The following is a 14,495-nucleotide window of genomic DNA, read 5'->3' as shown; positions in this document are numbered from 1 at the left end:
TGTAGTCCGCGGAAGCAGCCTAGACCTCCACCATACAGGCTATGGCCACTAGGCAAGGAAACAAGAACCAGGCACATGAATGTATGACTGATGTGTAGCCGGTCGGGAAACACTCGTGTGTTTCAGTGTTGATGGCACGTGAAGTGAGCAGGATTCATCCACTCGCTTTCCCCTCGGACGGACACGAACCAGATCAACCATGGCTGTCGGTGAGTTTAACCAGTCCACAGCAGCTAGCGTGGTAGCCTAGTGTTAGCCCTTAAAGGAGCAACAGTAAAAAAAAGAAACTGAGATAAATGTGAGAGCAAGCAGTTTTGTGCCCCATGTAGTTTGGTTTTAAGTGAACGAAGTGGTAACACTCGTTGTGACTACATTGATACTGTCATTAAATGTTCACCCCTTTCCCTCCACAGAGAATGCGAGCGTATTCTTCAAGCTGTACTGCCTGACAGTGATGACACTGGTGGCAGCGACGTACACAGTGGCACTGCGGTACACCAGGACCATTTCATCAGATCTGTACTTCTCCACAACAGCAGTGTGCCTCACCGAGGTCATTAAATTAATACTGAGTCTGGGGATGCTGTCAAAGTAAGTGTTAGGAAACTGTAACTGGCTCCATTACACCTTTCACCAGTATACTTTAAAAAGAAATACATGGAATACATGGCAAAGAAAGTGACCAAGTAAGTGGATAGAAGTTATGAATAAGATCTCAAGATGAAGCATCACATCGTAGAGGAACCACAGGGAAGGAGGAGAAACACATCAGTCCGTGTGTATTTTCATATACAGTACCAGTCCAAACTATGAAGGAACACATATGGAATTATGTGGTAAACAAACAAATGCTCAACAAACCAGAATATGTTTTATATTTTAGATTCTTCAAAGTAGTTGAATGAGAAGGCGTGTCCAAACTTTTGACTGGTACTGTATGTTCTCAATGAGAGTATTATTATATTATTGTTCAGGTGAGATGTAACAACAGGGTCAAGAATCATATAAGAACTTACAGATTTCCCTAACTCTCAGACTTTACTGGTTTTCTATTACTTGTCTGCCGATTTCAGAACAGAACAGCTATTCTTTCTTATGTTGAATATATGTGTATGTGGTAGTTTCCAATTATAAGCAAACTTTGTTTGTGTAGCACCTCTTAAACACACATTAATTAATTCATATTCAGCACACTCTAAAGTACATACAGGTGACTGAAGTTAATCGTTAGACAATTGTAGTCTAATGCTCATGAAAACCTGACCCACTACATGCATTTGTCATGAACTTTGGACCAATAACAAAATTGTCCTGAGCTGCCTTATTGGTTTGTATGCATCTATGCTTAAACACATGTAGATTATAGAAGGAAATTCAAGAAAAATGATTGAACAACCTCCACAAGTGGAATTAATATCTATTTAAATGAATCATCCAAAGTATTTATAATCTTCATGAGTCTGATTTATGCCTCTTTTCCCAGAGAAACAGGAAGCCCCAGCAGACTGAAGAATGCTTTAGTGGAACATGTATTAAGCAGCCCAAAAGAACTGCTGAAGCTGAGCGTGCCCTCGTTGGTGTATGCAGTTCAGAATAACATGGCCTTTATTGCCCTGAGTAACCTCGATGCAGCAGTTTATCAGGTATGAGCTAAATCTGGTTTCTATGATGTTCAAATGAGTGAACTGAATTAAAAGGAAAGCACTCGTAATACAATGGGTGGTGGTTGAAGGTGGTTAATCCTGTTGTGTTTGTGCTGCACCCACTTTTTTTAATTCAACAATATAGACTGTAAGGTGTTTCAACAGGATATTTAGAAAGGATAATTTGATAACTCACTCTGTCAAATACAGCACTGGTGTATCATGCTTATGTTGACCTCGATGGGTAAAGTAAGATATGTATTAGAGGTTTATTGCTATTGTCTTTGAGAACTGTCTGCATTTATGACGGCGGATACATATTTGACAAAGTGTAGATTAGCTTGCAGTTGGTCTAATCAAATACAATTTTTATTGTATTTTCATTATTGACTAATTTGTTGATTATTTATTTTATTAATCGCTTACTCGTTAAGGTCTACTAAATGTAATTTCTTGACTTATCCAACCAGTAATCCCAAAACTCTAATACAAACTGAGAAAAGCAGCAAATCCTGACATTTGAGAAACTGGAAACTATGAATATTTGCCGTTTATGCTTATCAAATCACTCAACCAATTGATCAGTTAGTAGAATTACTGTTGATTAATTATCCGTCATTCCACTAATGATTTCAGTACAACTATACATGTTGGGGCACAAAAGTTGAAGCTTGCAGACCTCTATAGACTTAGTTTTTAAGGTACAATGCAACTATATAGAAAACATTTACATGAACTAAACTTCCAATACAGTAATATTGATCCCTCCAATGTGGGAAGTTCATGGTGACAGGCGTGTAGCAGTGGTTATTCTCGGCAGTTCTCATAATACACATTATGTATGTGGAGCTGTATCAGTGTGTTGTTGAAAAGGAATGCTCAGTCCACCTAACTTTTATAAATAGGTTTTAAAAAATCAATAGATTTTAGACCTAACTTGTGTTTTCCTGTATAGGTGACCTATCAGCTGAAGATCCCGTGCACAGCCTTGTGTACAGTCCTCATGCTGAACCGCTCTCTTGGCCGGCTGCAGTGGTTCTCTGTGTTCATGCTCTGCGGGGGTGTAACACTCGTCCAATGGCAGCCTGCAGAGGCCACTAAGGTTCAGGTGGGGGTGGCATATATTAAAAATGTAGTCTCATAAACATCCTGCTTATCTGCTTAGATATAATATACGTCCTGTGACTCACTCTATTGTGGATCAAAATGAGAGTGGTATTTACCATCTTTCTGGTGGCTGGTGCCATGTCTTTTCTTTTTTTTTTCAGGTTGAGCAAAATCCTTTTCTTGGGTTCGTCGCCATCGCTATCGCTGTGCTTTGTTCTGGGTTTGCAGGTAAACTTGGCAAAGGATTCAGTGAAAATCACTGATGGATTCACCGTTTTGTCCAATACTGATTTTGCCTCCATACACCATACAAATACTGACAAAAAAACACTGCATTCACCAGCCAAGTAGACACATGATGTGCACTCAAATATAAAACTGTTACCAGCGGATGTCTTTTCTCAATTTATTTGCATTGCTAATCTTTAAGTCATTTTGTGTTTAACGCTATTTGACATTTGAGTATTGACTTTGCACTAACAGTGTTGTGTTCTACTTTATGATTAAGGTGTGTACTTTGAGAAGGTGTTGAAGAGCTCAGATACGTCTCTGTGGGTGAGAAACATCCAGATGTACCTGTCCGGTATTGTGATCACCCTGACTGGTGTTTGCATAACCGATGGTGAGAAGGTCCTGGAGAAAGGTTTCTTCTTCGGTTATACGCCCTTGGTGTGCTTTGTAGTATGTAAGTACGACTAAACCTGCCGGAAGTTTTCTTTTTAATTTCACTTTTCTTCACAGTATTATAGCTGACACTGCGTTTTGTGCTTGCAGTGTTGGCCAGTGTTGGTGGTCTCTACACGTCGGTGGTATTGAAGTACACAGACAACATCATGAAAGGCTTCTCTGCTGCAGCCGCCATCGTTCTCTCAACAGTGGCGTCTGTCATCATGTTTGGACTACAGATAAGTAAGTTAGTTTCTCAAAACAACATTGTTGGTATGCTGAGCCTTTCTGGCTCATCAGGTGAGGTGTTATGGCTTATGATTGTCAATTTTATTTATAAAATAAAGATATAATTTTATTTATAAAATAAAATTGAAATGAATTGTCTTGTTTTGTTACTCTTTCCCTGTAATGCAGCAATCCCATTTGCTTCTGGAGCACTCCTGGTGTGTGTTTCCATCTACCTGTACGGACTTCCAAAGCAAGACACATCAAACCTGAGCCGGAAAGAATCAGACAAGGAATCTAAAAAGAGACTGATCACTGTGTGAGCCGCCGACCTGCAGCACAGAAGTCTCTCGCTGTTAGACCTGTTCTGTGTTATGGTTGGGTAATTTGGGAGCCAAAGGAACACCCAGTTGAGTTCTCTCCGTGTTCAGCTCACCACATAGACGACAGCTTTTGAGCCACTTCAATGTAGATACAAGGAGTCTTTCAGTTGATGCGAAGAAAAAAAACCCACATCTGATCTTTAACTGGCCTTTTATAGCTAGCTGTTTAAAGTTTGAAAAATGATCTGAAGCCTGCAATTCATTTTCAGCCATGCTGGAGCAATAACCAGTAACAGGACTTGGTTACTCTTATTTTGATGCCTCCATATATCTATCTGTTGTAGGGGACGTATAAATATCACATCTTCTTATCATGTCGACTTTTTTTAAAATCAGTAATTAGTTTAACACTGTGCAATATTTGGCATATGTCCATATCACACAGTGCTTATTCTGAATGTGAATGAAAAAATATTTCAAAGAAGGATTACGAGAGACTGCGTATGTTTATAATATCATCTCTCTAATGTATTGAATCTTTTTTATCTCATCTGTGTTGCATTCCGTTTTGAAAGTCACTTTAAAACTTTCATTAAAAGTTAATGGAAACATGTTAACAGCAACTATTTCTGCTCAACAAAAGCGTTAAACACGTATGCCATCCTACCAATGAACTTTCATTTGATTCACCCTTGTTCCAACAATACTCAGCTGAACCAGTTGTACTAGTCTAACCATGAAAACCAGAATTACATCATATCAAGTTACATACGTGCATCTGCCATGAGCATAATAGGAGTTGAGTAACATTCCTATCCCTTTTTGTGTTTGACATGCCTCCAACTGTCAAATGAGGATCTGAAACCAAGTAATTCGCTGGCGAGTATCACAATCTGTGGGTGGAAAATACCTGAGACAATAGAAGGACAAGCAAATGCTCCTGAGAGTTCAATTAAGATAAGAGATAAGATAAGATAATCCTTTATTAGTCCCGCAGCGGGGAAATTGAGGAAGATGGTATTTTATTTAGAAAATGTAAGGCATGTATTTACAGTAACAATTAACTAAAGCAGTTGGTATCATAGCAGTTAAAATAACACTGATAAATTAATACATTCACATTTTATCAACTGGTGTGATGCCAAGTATCCTCATCCCATTGGCCAGGACTGAGCAGGCCCCACTGAACAGCTTCAACCTTGCCTGTTGACATTCAGATAAATGAAAAGGAACGCTTAATCTTTTTTAATATAGGTTTAATGTTTGCAATTAAAAGCATTTTTATTTGTTGTAACGTTCATGAACAGGCAATCACTGATGTTAGCTGAACCTAGACAGAATTAAGAATCCCTTTTCAGGCTTTTTCTCATTAATGCATTAATACGCTGTTTTTTCTGTGACATGGTGCAGATGTTATGCTAAATGATAAATTGTTTTATATATTAATAACAATATTAGCAAAGTCCTTATACTGTAAAAACATAACCTGTGACCATCTGTAAATATAAATGTTTCTAGCAAATTTATTCAGCTGCAGAAAATTTACATAACACCACAAAATGTGTTCTGCTTGCAACTCACAATTACAATGTTGTGCTTTAATACCAAGCAGACCACTAATTCAGAATTAGAGTTAAATAAATACAATAATAATCACAATTTGGATCAGAAATATTTGTGTTACATTTTCCTCAAATTTGTCATAACACAATCCTAATATGTATGTTTGGAGATTTTTTTTATAGTCATTACTTTAATGTCTTTAAGGTGATAAGGATGCACTGACTGAATAATATTTCATGATGGTGCATTTAAAAAGTAAAAAGCTGTTGATATGTACTTGAGTGATTCTCTTCTTACCTGTGCAACATCCTGAGCACTTCCTTTCACCGGCAGCTCTCTGTGTGCTGAGGCGATGAGGTGGCTGGAAGAGTAGGGGAGGAACAATGTCAAACAGTTTTCATCACCACGTCTACAAAAAAAACCCATTGTGGTGACACAGACAGTAAGGAGCCAGGTAAACATTGAAAACCTATAGTACCTGGCAAACCCTCAAGACTAACATCCTTCTTACCATAGCTTCAATAAAAAGTTGACAAGGTGTTTGGGCTGCAGATCCTGGGCCGACTGGTACAACACTTCATCGTAGCTACAAAGAGGATATCCAGTTCCTTATTAGATATTGAGCAAATATTGATAAAACACTGACATACTTATTGTTTTATTATGCAGAAGGAATAAGGGATGAAAAGTGGTTTGCTTACCGAAGGAGGTGCTGCAGGATGGTGATACTCATCTGCTCAAGTAGGAGGGATGGGTCAAATATAACTGCCTCGTCACCTTCATTCCTCCGTATTAAACTGCAGTAAGAACAGCATGATAAAAATGTGTAACAGCAACTTTATAATTCAGCGCCTATGTTTTTGGGGGACATTTGGAGAGTATTTTTATACAATAACAAACAAATGTAGAGTTTTTAATCGTTAACAAAGACTAAATCCAAAGAGCAACTTTAAATGATTAATTGATTAACCATTGCTTCTTTCTCTTCAACATTAGAGGAAAGTAGGACTGAAATCAGCTGGAGTATTCTTTCAAATAAAACCCTTTTTCCCGGCGGTACAAGATTAAGATAATATGTACTTGCACTTAACTTAAAGTGGCCCTATTATGCTTTTACACTTTTCCTTCTTCTTTAGTGTGTTATATATATATTTTTTTAAGGTGTAAAAGGTCCATAGAGTGTAAAACCTGAAGTCCACGCCTAAAAGGAGTTACCCCCCCCCTTCACAAGTGACGTAAAACTCCTTCCGGCTAGTTTTGCCCGCCCTCCAACAACAAAAGAGAGAGAGATGGAGCTGAAGCTCTGGAGGAAGAGTTTTTTGTGAAACGTTGACCAATCACAACAGAGCGGGCTAGCTGACCAATCAGGGCAGACTTTGCTTTCTGGAGGGAGGAGCAAGCACTACAACGGAGCATTTCAGAGAGAGGGTGAGAAGAGATGCTGCAGGACAGCCAGGATGAAAAAACAAGGAGGATTATGAGCATTAACGCATGTAAACATGTTGTAACTGTAACTTGAGATACAAATATGCACCCGGAAAAAAATAGAATAATAGGGCCTGTTTAACTTCTATTTTAGGCCACTTTATACTTATACAGCACAACATTTGAGACTATTTACGGCACTACATTAATCTGACAGCTATTGTTAATAGTTACATTGTAGATTCAAATTACTCTACATCCAAATCATATGATCAGTTTATAAAATATGATCCAATGTCATGATTAAACAACACGGAAGCAAATTAAAAGACCAGTGTATAGGATTAAGTGGCATCTATTACTGATGTTGCAGATTGCAACCAACTGGATACAATATATACCTGAAATAAACATAATTTATTGCTTAGTTGATCAAATAGAAATTAAAATCATCAACAATGCAAAAGTAATTTATAAAGCAAAAACATCATATGTCAGAATCTGCTATTCTCCATTTTAAATAGTTAACAACTGGATACTTTTGTCTGCCATCGGACAAAAACAAGACATTTGAAGTTGTCCCCCTGGGCTCTGGGAAATAGTGATTTTTAGGGGGTTTTTTATAAATATTTTATGACATTTAAAGACTATGGATTATTTAATGAAAAAATGATTTGTTGCAACCCTACTGTAATGAAATTACACTACAAAGATTGACTAAACTAAATTACCAAAATGACAGAATGACTAGAGCACTACTAGAATACCTGAACAGAGTTTAATTATTTTTAGCAGGTGGTGAATACAGACCTGCGGAGTCGAGCATGTGTGTACTGGAGGAAAACTCCTGTGTCTCCCTGAGCCTGCAGCATCCTGTCCCAGTCAAACTTATAGTCTGACTGCAGCGGACCTCTGAAGTCCTGAAACAAAGTCAATGGAAAATAGAATCTCTCTATTCACATTGTGCAGACAAATCAGAAAATAAAACAGTTCAGTATTTGACTTGATAAAAGAGTGTAGAGGTAAGGTTTAACACTAACAACTCACCTGCACTATTAGAGCACTGATTCCCACTTTCTCTGCCGTGTCCTCTGGGTTGTCCATTTCCTTTGTTGCTGTGGGAAGAGCAAATATGGGCTCTTTATTCCCACGTTTTCGTACTATTTGCCATTTTAAAGAGATTGAGAGAGACATTTGCTTTCCTTATAACACGCCAGTAGTTAAATCTTGTCAATCAATATTCTGGCATAATGGAAAAAAAAATCCTAAATTACACTGTGGTTGAGACAACTGGGAACTTCCATGTTGAGCTGGATTGAGCACTATATGTAATATATGCTAACCTCTGTGGCGGTTAGTATACTCGAAGTCAACATACTTGTAAACCAACAGGAAATTGTACTATAGTTTAAACATTAGACATCAATCAAACTGTAACTTTAGGATACCACTGAAAATTAAACTTCACAAAAATGTAACACGGAGAGACACTGTAAAATGCACCACATTGGAAGCAAATGTCGGTTTCAATACCACACTTATGACACAGGACAAACCACTTGTATGAGCAGTATTTTAGGTATTAGCTGCCTTGGGACTATGATAGCACATGCACATTTTGGCATCTGTGCCCTGTGTTGCCAAATAACTGCCTAAATTAGGTGTGGCAGGTCTTACTTTTTGACTGGTTCATGTTGTGGAGCATCCTGGCCCGAGCTTCGTCCAGCACATCCTCCAGAAACACCACCTCCCCCCTCCGGGTATTCATACCTCGCACCAGGCCAAAGGGCACATGCTCACACCTGCAACCAATGGTGGAATATGCATTTATATCCTGTAATTGACTATGATCAAGGAGTACTACACTTAAAAAAATACTGTTACACATCATGGTCCTGCATTAAAAAAAATTAAAAGCAGTTTTATGAGCAAAACTATACTTAAAGTATAAAAAGTAAAGGTAGTCATTATGCAGAATAGGCATTTTTCATTATGAAAAATGAATGGGTGTTTTGACAGATACCAATTTATCATATTTTATAACTTTATTATACATTCTGAAAGAAAATATACAACCTAACTGTCAGATAATATAAGTGGAGTAAAAAGTAATATTTCCTCTGAAATGTAGTGGAGCAGAGGTTATAAGGTGGTATAAAAAGTATAAAAATGATATCCTAAAAGTATACAAAGTTAAGCACCAACACTTCACATGGGACAAAAAGCATTTTCGAAGAAACAATGTTTCTAATTAAAAACAGATGTCTGTTGTGGGTGGGGTGCGGATTACGTAAAGTATTCATAAATTCAACTTGATTGACTTTCAGTGTTTTTAAAACTTAGTTACATAACTTCTGTCAGAAAGGCAAGTTTCCCTGTTATTCCAGACTAGAACACATTTTCACGATTAGAATCTCATTTTAAAACATAATGTGCCTTTCCATCAGTGAAATGTCACTTTTTAAAAACATTTAACAAAACCATTCTTTGATCTGTAAGAACTCATTAACAACTAGCATTAGCAAACATTAGCTAGCAGCTTCCGTAACCTGGTCTATGTTTTGTGTGTGGTTGTGATAAGGTGTGATACTGCTACCTGTCAGCCCAAGAATGTCCCATAGCGAGCAGGATGTGGAACAACTGGTGGAAGTGATTCGCTTGGCTTTTATCTGTCTTAAAAGAAAAACAAACACAGACGTAGCAAACTGATGAATATGCATCAATAGAGAATTTAAGGAAACAACAGTAGTAGTAGCTTGGTTTTAACCAGGCGTACAGGAGTCACTAAATCAAAGATTTTCAGACTTTGGGTTTACAAATATACACACATCGATTTGTATTGTTGTGTTTGGCATGTTTTTCATTATTCATTTATTTCTGCTGCCAAGAAAAACGATAAAATTGACAATATTAGGAAAAAAGAAAGCACAAAATATAAAAAATGCCACCCATTGGCCCATTATTTTTAGACAAACTGACTTATTTCAGCATGAAGCCTTCATCAAAGCATAATGGATATGTTACTTGGTCCTCAAAATAACATTTAAATAAATGAGTATGGCTGCGACCAACTGTTATTTTCATCATCTATTAATTTAACAATTATTTTCTATTCATTATATATAAACCACTTATGACTGCAATTAAATATATTTGATGTTGGAAATAAATGTGCATTGAATAGGTAAAGTTACCCCCAACTGTTCTATCATGTCTTTAAAGGACAGAAATTGTACAAATTAAAAAGTCAATAGAGAGACAGTGCATCAATTTCCTTACCACATAAATCATCTCATCAAAATGGTACTTTTCTTTTCGGTCAATTGCTGCAGCAAGATCTCTTAAAATGCAGAAAAAAATAGAAAATAAGCCATTTCTGCCACTTACAATATACAAATAACTTTCTTCTGCATTATTAATCTCTGCTAGCTCAGCTTTGATCTGTCGTTTTAACAAAATTAAACATTTTCATTCAAATTTTAATTGACCATTTGTACTAGTGCTGACCTGGTGATGTAGAGAGATGTGCCATCACTGCGGAGCACTGTACAGATGCTGCTCATGTCTCCAGAAGACGAGACATCCACTACACCTGTTCCTTTCCTGTAAATACAACCTTGTCAGCTCAGGGTTTGCTGTCATTAATTTAATTATACATCAGTGATGCCGGCAATCATTAAATTACTGTTACAGGTAAAAAAAATACACAAAATAAATATTAAAAATGATTGGGATTAACAATATATTGACGGTTACATATTTGATAAGCACATGTTTCATACTGTTCATATGATACTGTATATTTGTAGCATAGTCATACACACTTTACTTTTTAATACTATTTATATTACCATTATACGCATGTACATTATTCTGCACTTTTACTGTTTTTTGCAATCCGGGTTAGTTGCTTCATTTTGTTGTCTCAATGACAATAGAGTTGAATCTAATCTAATCTAAAGATATGTACTGAGCAGTTACAGGGTCAAAATCAACTTGTCAGTGCTCTCTGGTGGACAAACTGAGTAAAGAAGACTGTTTCTAAACTACCTCAAACATAACTATGGCATTTCTGTGGATATTTCTGAGATAAGATGAAATCAGTTTCTAACTCAAAATATAATTTCAAGATCTAGAAGCATCGAGAACAGCAAAAATCGTTCGTCCCCATTGCAAAATGAATAGATAGCGAATACATTGATGGTCTGCCAAAGCTTTCAACACCCTACACATAAAAAAATCAATGACGGCCAACAAAACATTGAATTACTCATTAAAGCTATCATATGTGTATTTTAGAAACACCTTTGTTATATATGTTGAAATCCTCTTCAAACCCCCCCAAACCACCCATTCATTTTACTTAGAGTGTGTTAGGCCAGCTACTGATTCAAGACCATCACATACAGATACATACTCAGAGGTTTTCATCAGGCCTCGACTCTGAAGCTGCTGCACCACCTCTTGGGCTTGATGTTGGTGAAAGGACTCCCCGGAGTAAATATCAAAGTGGACGCCTAACCGCTAAAAAGATTTAAAAATGAATGTCAAATTTACAGTTGATCATAATTATTCTTCTGACATTTTCTTTATATATATTTCAGAGTTTAGGTTATTCGACCATGGAGTCAGTTTTTCATGCAGCTTATTCAGTCCAGCAGGTTGTACCTTGTAAACATGTTGATACTCGTCCACTGTGATCTCTCTGAACTGTTGCCATAACGACACAGCCTCGCTCTCATGCTGCTCCAGCTGTCTAAAGAAGTTTCTGGCAGCCAGCATAATTTCCTCATTGTGCTCTGCCTCCTTGTTTACTTGAACATAAACCTGCAAGACAAAAACAACAAACATAATTCTGACTATGTGGTTCATGTTTAACACTTTTTATGAAACATCCTCTCATAAAATATCTCTTTGATAATGATTATTTGTCTTTACCCATACATACAAACTCACCTCAAACAGATGCTGTAAGGGATTCTGTTTCAGTTTCTCCTGACATCCAAATAGACCAAACCCAGCACCCAGCAAACCTGAAATCAAAGATGGAATACAAATTCAATAAAATTCCTTCAAAGAGAAGCATTAATGACAAGAGGACACCAGCTGAATACTCAGCACATTATTTACTCACCAAACTGCATACCCCAGTCTCCGAGGTAGTTCATTCGAATAACGTTGTTTCCAAGACACTGCTTTAAGTTAGCAATAAAGTTACCTGGAGGTAGAGATTTTATTTATTTTGCTTTATCACTGTTCTGGTTTCAGTTACTAAATGAATCAAATTTAAGACAAAACTTACCAATAATTGTAGATCTTAAGTGTCCAGCATGAAATTTTTTGGCTATATTTGGAGAGCTGCAACATAAAAACACATTAATTCTGACTGACAATAATCTACAAGTGGAAGACATTGCATGTAGTTAAATAAGTTATACAAACATACCTATACTCAACTAATGTTGTTCCTCTCTTGAGAGTATTGAAGAGTTCACTATTTAACCCAAATTTCTCGCCCTCCTCTTTTCCAAATGGCTCCAACATTTTCTAAAAGATAAGTAGTCTAAAAGATTATAATCACAGTAGAATCAGTCAGATGATTGATTCCACCATCGTGGAAAAGAAAATTGACAAACCTGGACAAGAAGCTTGCGATTCACTTTAAAGTTGATCACTCCACATCCAGCAGATATGTCCTCCACCACACTGTCCTGCTTCAACTGAAAAACACAGAGTAGATTAAAAGGAAGACAAACGGGCTGTTGTTTTTTTATAAACCAGTATTATATCAAGCAGAATAGACTTAGAGTGAATCTACATAGATGAAGCAGGGACTATTCAGTAAACTTTGTGATTTTGGTTCCAGGTGAAAGAGCAAGGACAACTTTATATTACACGTTTCAAACACAGGAAAACTCAGTTTTTCTTTATGTAGAACACAAAGAGAAAAATAACAATACCCATTCACAACAAGCACAAACAAAGGTGCACACATTAATAACATCTCAAGTAAGTTTATTCAAGCAAAGAAGAAAAAAGGCAGCCTTACATGGAAGCAAATGCGGTAATTTGAGGACAGTTGTGTCGTGATAAGCTCTCTTTCTTAGCTCCTGTTTAAAATGTGGTCACAGCTTTGTGACTGATCTGCAATAACTATAATAATAATAAATCTTCTTTGGAATAACAATTATTAAATGGTACAATAAATAAAGTTGGCTGACTGTAAATCAACTTGTAGTGTGTTTCACTGAGATAAACATTGAACCCCAAAGTGCAAACAGTGCATTGGCATGCAAACATAATACTTGATGTTGACCAAAGCTGTCTGAAAAATGAATGTTATGAAAGATGAGATTATTTCGTTGACTCTTTGCCTTGGCACTAAAAATACTTTTTTTGTCCCCATCAACGTGTATGTCCTCTGTAAATAGCAGAATGAAATGCAGTCTTTTTGTGAGCTTAAAACAGCGTGGTGACAACACAAGTCTTATCCTTTACCCGAGTGGCCAAGCCTTCAGTCTGCAGCTGAATGTCACCACTGGATGGTAAAATCCCACTCATCCGTAATGTGCTGATTGATAGTTTGAAGTCAGCAGTCTGCCTGCGGAGTACAAGTTTAGGGAGCTTTAACAAACATACACATATAGAGCATCTGACTCACACTGGCACACCAGAGTACTAATGGAGTGAGTTAAACACACTTAACTGTTTCTTAAACACTGGAACTGCTGACAGAGCTGGTATGAAGGCATCCTCAGACTGCTGCAGCGTGCGGCCCAGCTACACATCGAGACACACGAAAGGGTATAAGATTTAATTCAATATTTGTTTATAGAGCCTGTGCTAACCGTTATGTGCAAGGATCAACAGAAAGTCTTGCAACCGACTTGTTGTGACTTGCTCCAGGGTCAAGGCATGCTGCTAAGTTAGCATTAGCAGACAGTGTAATATTTCAAGACTTTCGGCTTCGTTACCTTTGCTGCTATTTTTCTTCTGAAGAAACAAGCCATGTTTGTTAAATGTGCAAAAACAATATAATAATCATACTCTTGTTGCCAAATTTGCAACAATCAATGTTGCATGATCCATTCACATTGACTACTGTACTTCCGCCTTAACCCCGCTACTTCCTCTGAGCTTGTCCAATCACAGGCTTCGTTCGCAAATAGAACGGGTGTGCTCGATTATATTCTCCGTTGCTCCCGACGGCGAGTAGCGCCTATTCGGACACTTCATTTCGGTTTCTCAGACGTTGTCCTATAACTTTAAAATAATGAACCGTCCAAGTTAAAGTCTGTAGAGCATCCTCGTTGTGATTTATTAGGGGTTCAACAGCTCAAAGTCATTTTAACTAATTCATCAGGACTGTTGGGTGGGGATTGCTGTACTTTGGCGTTTCCATGGCAACAAAAACAACAACTCCGGCAACTATCACGTTCTAAATATTACGTTGGTACATTCAGATTGGTGCAATGAGAGTTCGAGCATTTTGAGCCAAAACGAGTTGATAATTGTTACTAGAGGATATGCCTCTTATAAA

The 14,495-nt window shown here is 37.3% G+C and overlaps 2 protein-coding genes across 3 annotated transcripts; one reads left to right on the top strand and one right to left on the bottom strand.

The window, feature by feature from the left end:
- Positions 1-4,485, top strand: slc35a1 (solute carrier family 35 member A1). The gene is made up of 8 exons (XM_054618455.1): positions 1-209; positions 414-591; positions 1,484-1,643; positions 2,599-2,751; positions 2,912-2,978; positions 3,259-3,435; positions 3,525-3,659; positions 3,834-4,485. The coding sequence occupies exons 1-8, from the start codon at positions 200-202 to the stop codon at positions 3,965-3,967; spliced, it is 1,014 nt and encodes a 337-aa protein (XP_054474430.1). The 5' UTR covers positions 1-199; the 3' UTR covers positions 3,968-4,485.
- A 585-nt stretch (positions 4,486-5,070) lies between these two features.
- On the bottom strand, positions 5,071-14,095 carry rars2 (arginyl-tRNA synthetase 2, mitochondrial). Of its 2 annotated transcripts, XM_054618453.1 has the most exons (20): positions 13,930-14,095; positions 13,662-13,735; positions 13,454-13,556; positions 12,592-12,675; positions 12,402-12,502; positions 12,258-12,313; positions 12,090-12,173; positions 11,912-11,988; positions 11,624-11,782; positions 11,373-11,479; positions 10,463-10,558; positions 10,235-10,295; positions 9,552-9,628; positions 8,633-8,757; positions 8,003-8,070; positions 7,766-7,875; positions 6,232-6,327; positions 6,042-6,116; positions 5,828-5,891; positions 5,071-5,170 (listed from the first exon to the last, which is right to left on the bottom strand). In XM_054618453.1, exons 1-20 carry the CDS (start codon positions 13,963-13,965, stop codon positions 5,084-5,086), a joined length of 1,740 nt encoding a protein of 579 aa, XP_054474428.1. In that variant the 5' UTR covers positions 13,966-14,095; the 3' UTR covers positions 5,071-5,083. The 2 variants fall into 2 exon arrangements, with proteins under 2 accessions (XP_054474428.1, XP_054474429.1); XM_054618454.1 differs by lacking the exon at positions 13,930-14,095 and having other exon boundaries at positions 13,454-13,552; positions 13,662-13,723.
- Positions 14,096-14,495: the final 400 nt, after the last annotated feature.

Source organism: Anoplopoma fimbria, chromosome 18 (genome assembly GCF_027596085.1).
Source record: "Anoplopoma fimbria isolate UVic2021 breed Golden Eagle Sablefish chromosome 18, Afim_UVic_2022, whole genome shotgun sequence".
In the NCBI taxonomy this organism is placed as follows: Eukaryota; Metazoa; Chordata; class Actinopteri; order Perciformes; family Anoplopomatidae; genus Anoplopoma; species Anoplopoma fimbria.
The sequence above is the reverse complement of the archived record's forward strand: the minus strand, read 5'-3'. Positions and strand labels throughout refer to the sequence as shown.

What these genes read in the sequence shown, in the direction of transcription:
- slc35a1 (XM_054618455.1), top strand. An exon ending in AGTCTGGGGATGCTGTCAAA is followed by an intron (nt 592 to 1,483) that starts GTAAGTGTTAGG and finishes CTCTTTTCCCAG; the next exon opens with AGAAACAGGAAGCCCCAGCA. An exon ending in CTTGGTGTGCTTTGTAGTAT is followed by an intron (nt 3,436 to 3,524) that starts GTAAGTACGACT and finishes TTGTGCTTGCAG; the next exon opens with TGTTGGCCAGTGTTGGTGGT.
- rars2 (XM_054618453.1), bottom strand. Translation starts at nt 13,965, where the DNA reads ATGGCTTGTTTCTTCAGAAGAAAAATAGCAGCAAAG. An exon ending in ACAACATTAGTTGAGTATAG is followed by an intron (nt 12,314 to 12,401) that starts GTATGTTTGTAT and finishes TTTATGTTGCAG; the next exon opens with CTCTCCAAATATAGCCAAAA. An exon ending in AGTATCAACATGTTTACAAG is followed by an intron (nt 11,480 to 11,623) that starts GTACAACCTGCT and finishes AAATCTTTTTAG; the next exon opens with CGGTTAGGCGTCCACTTTGA.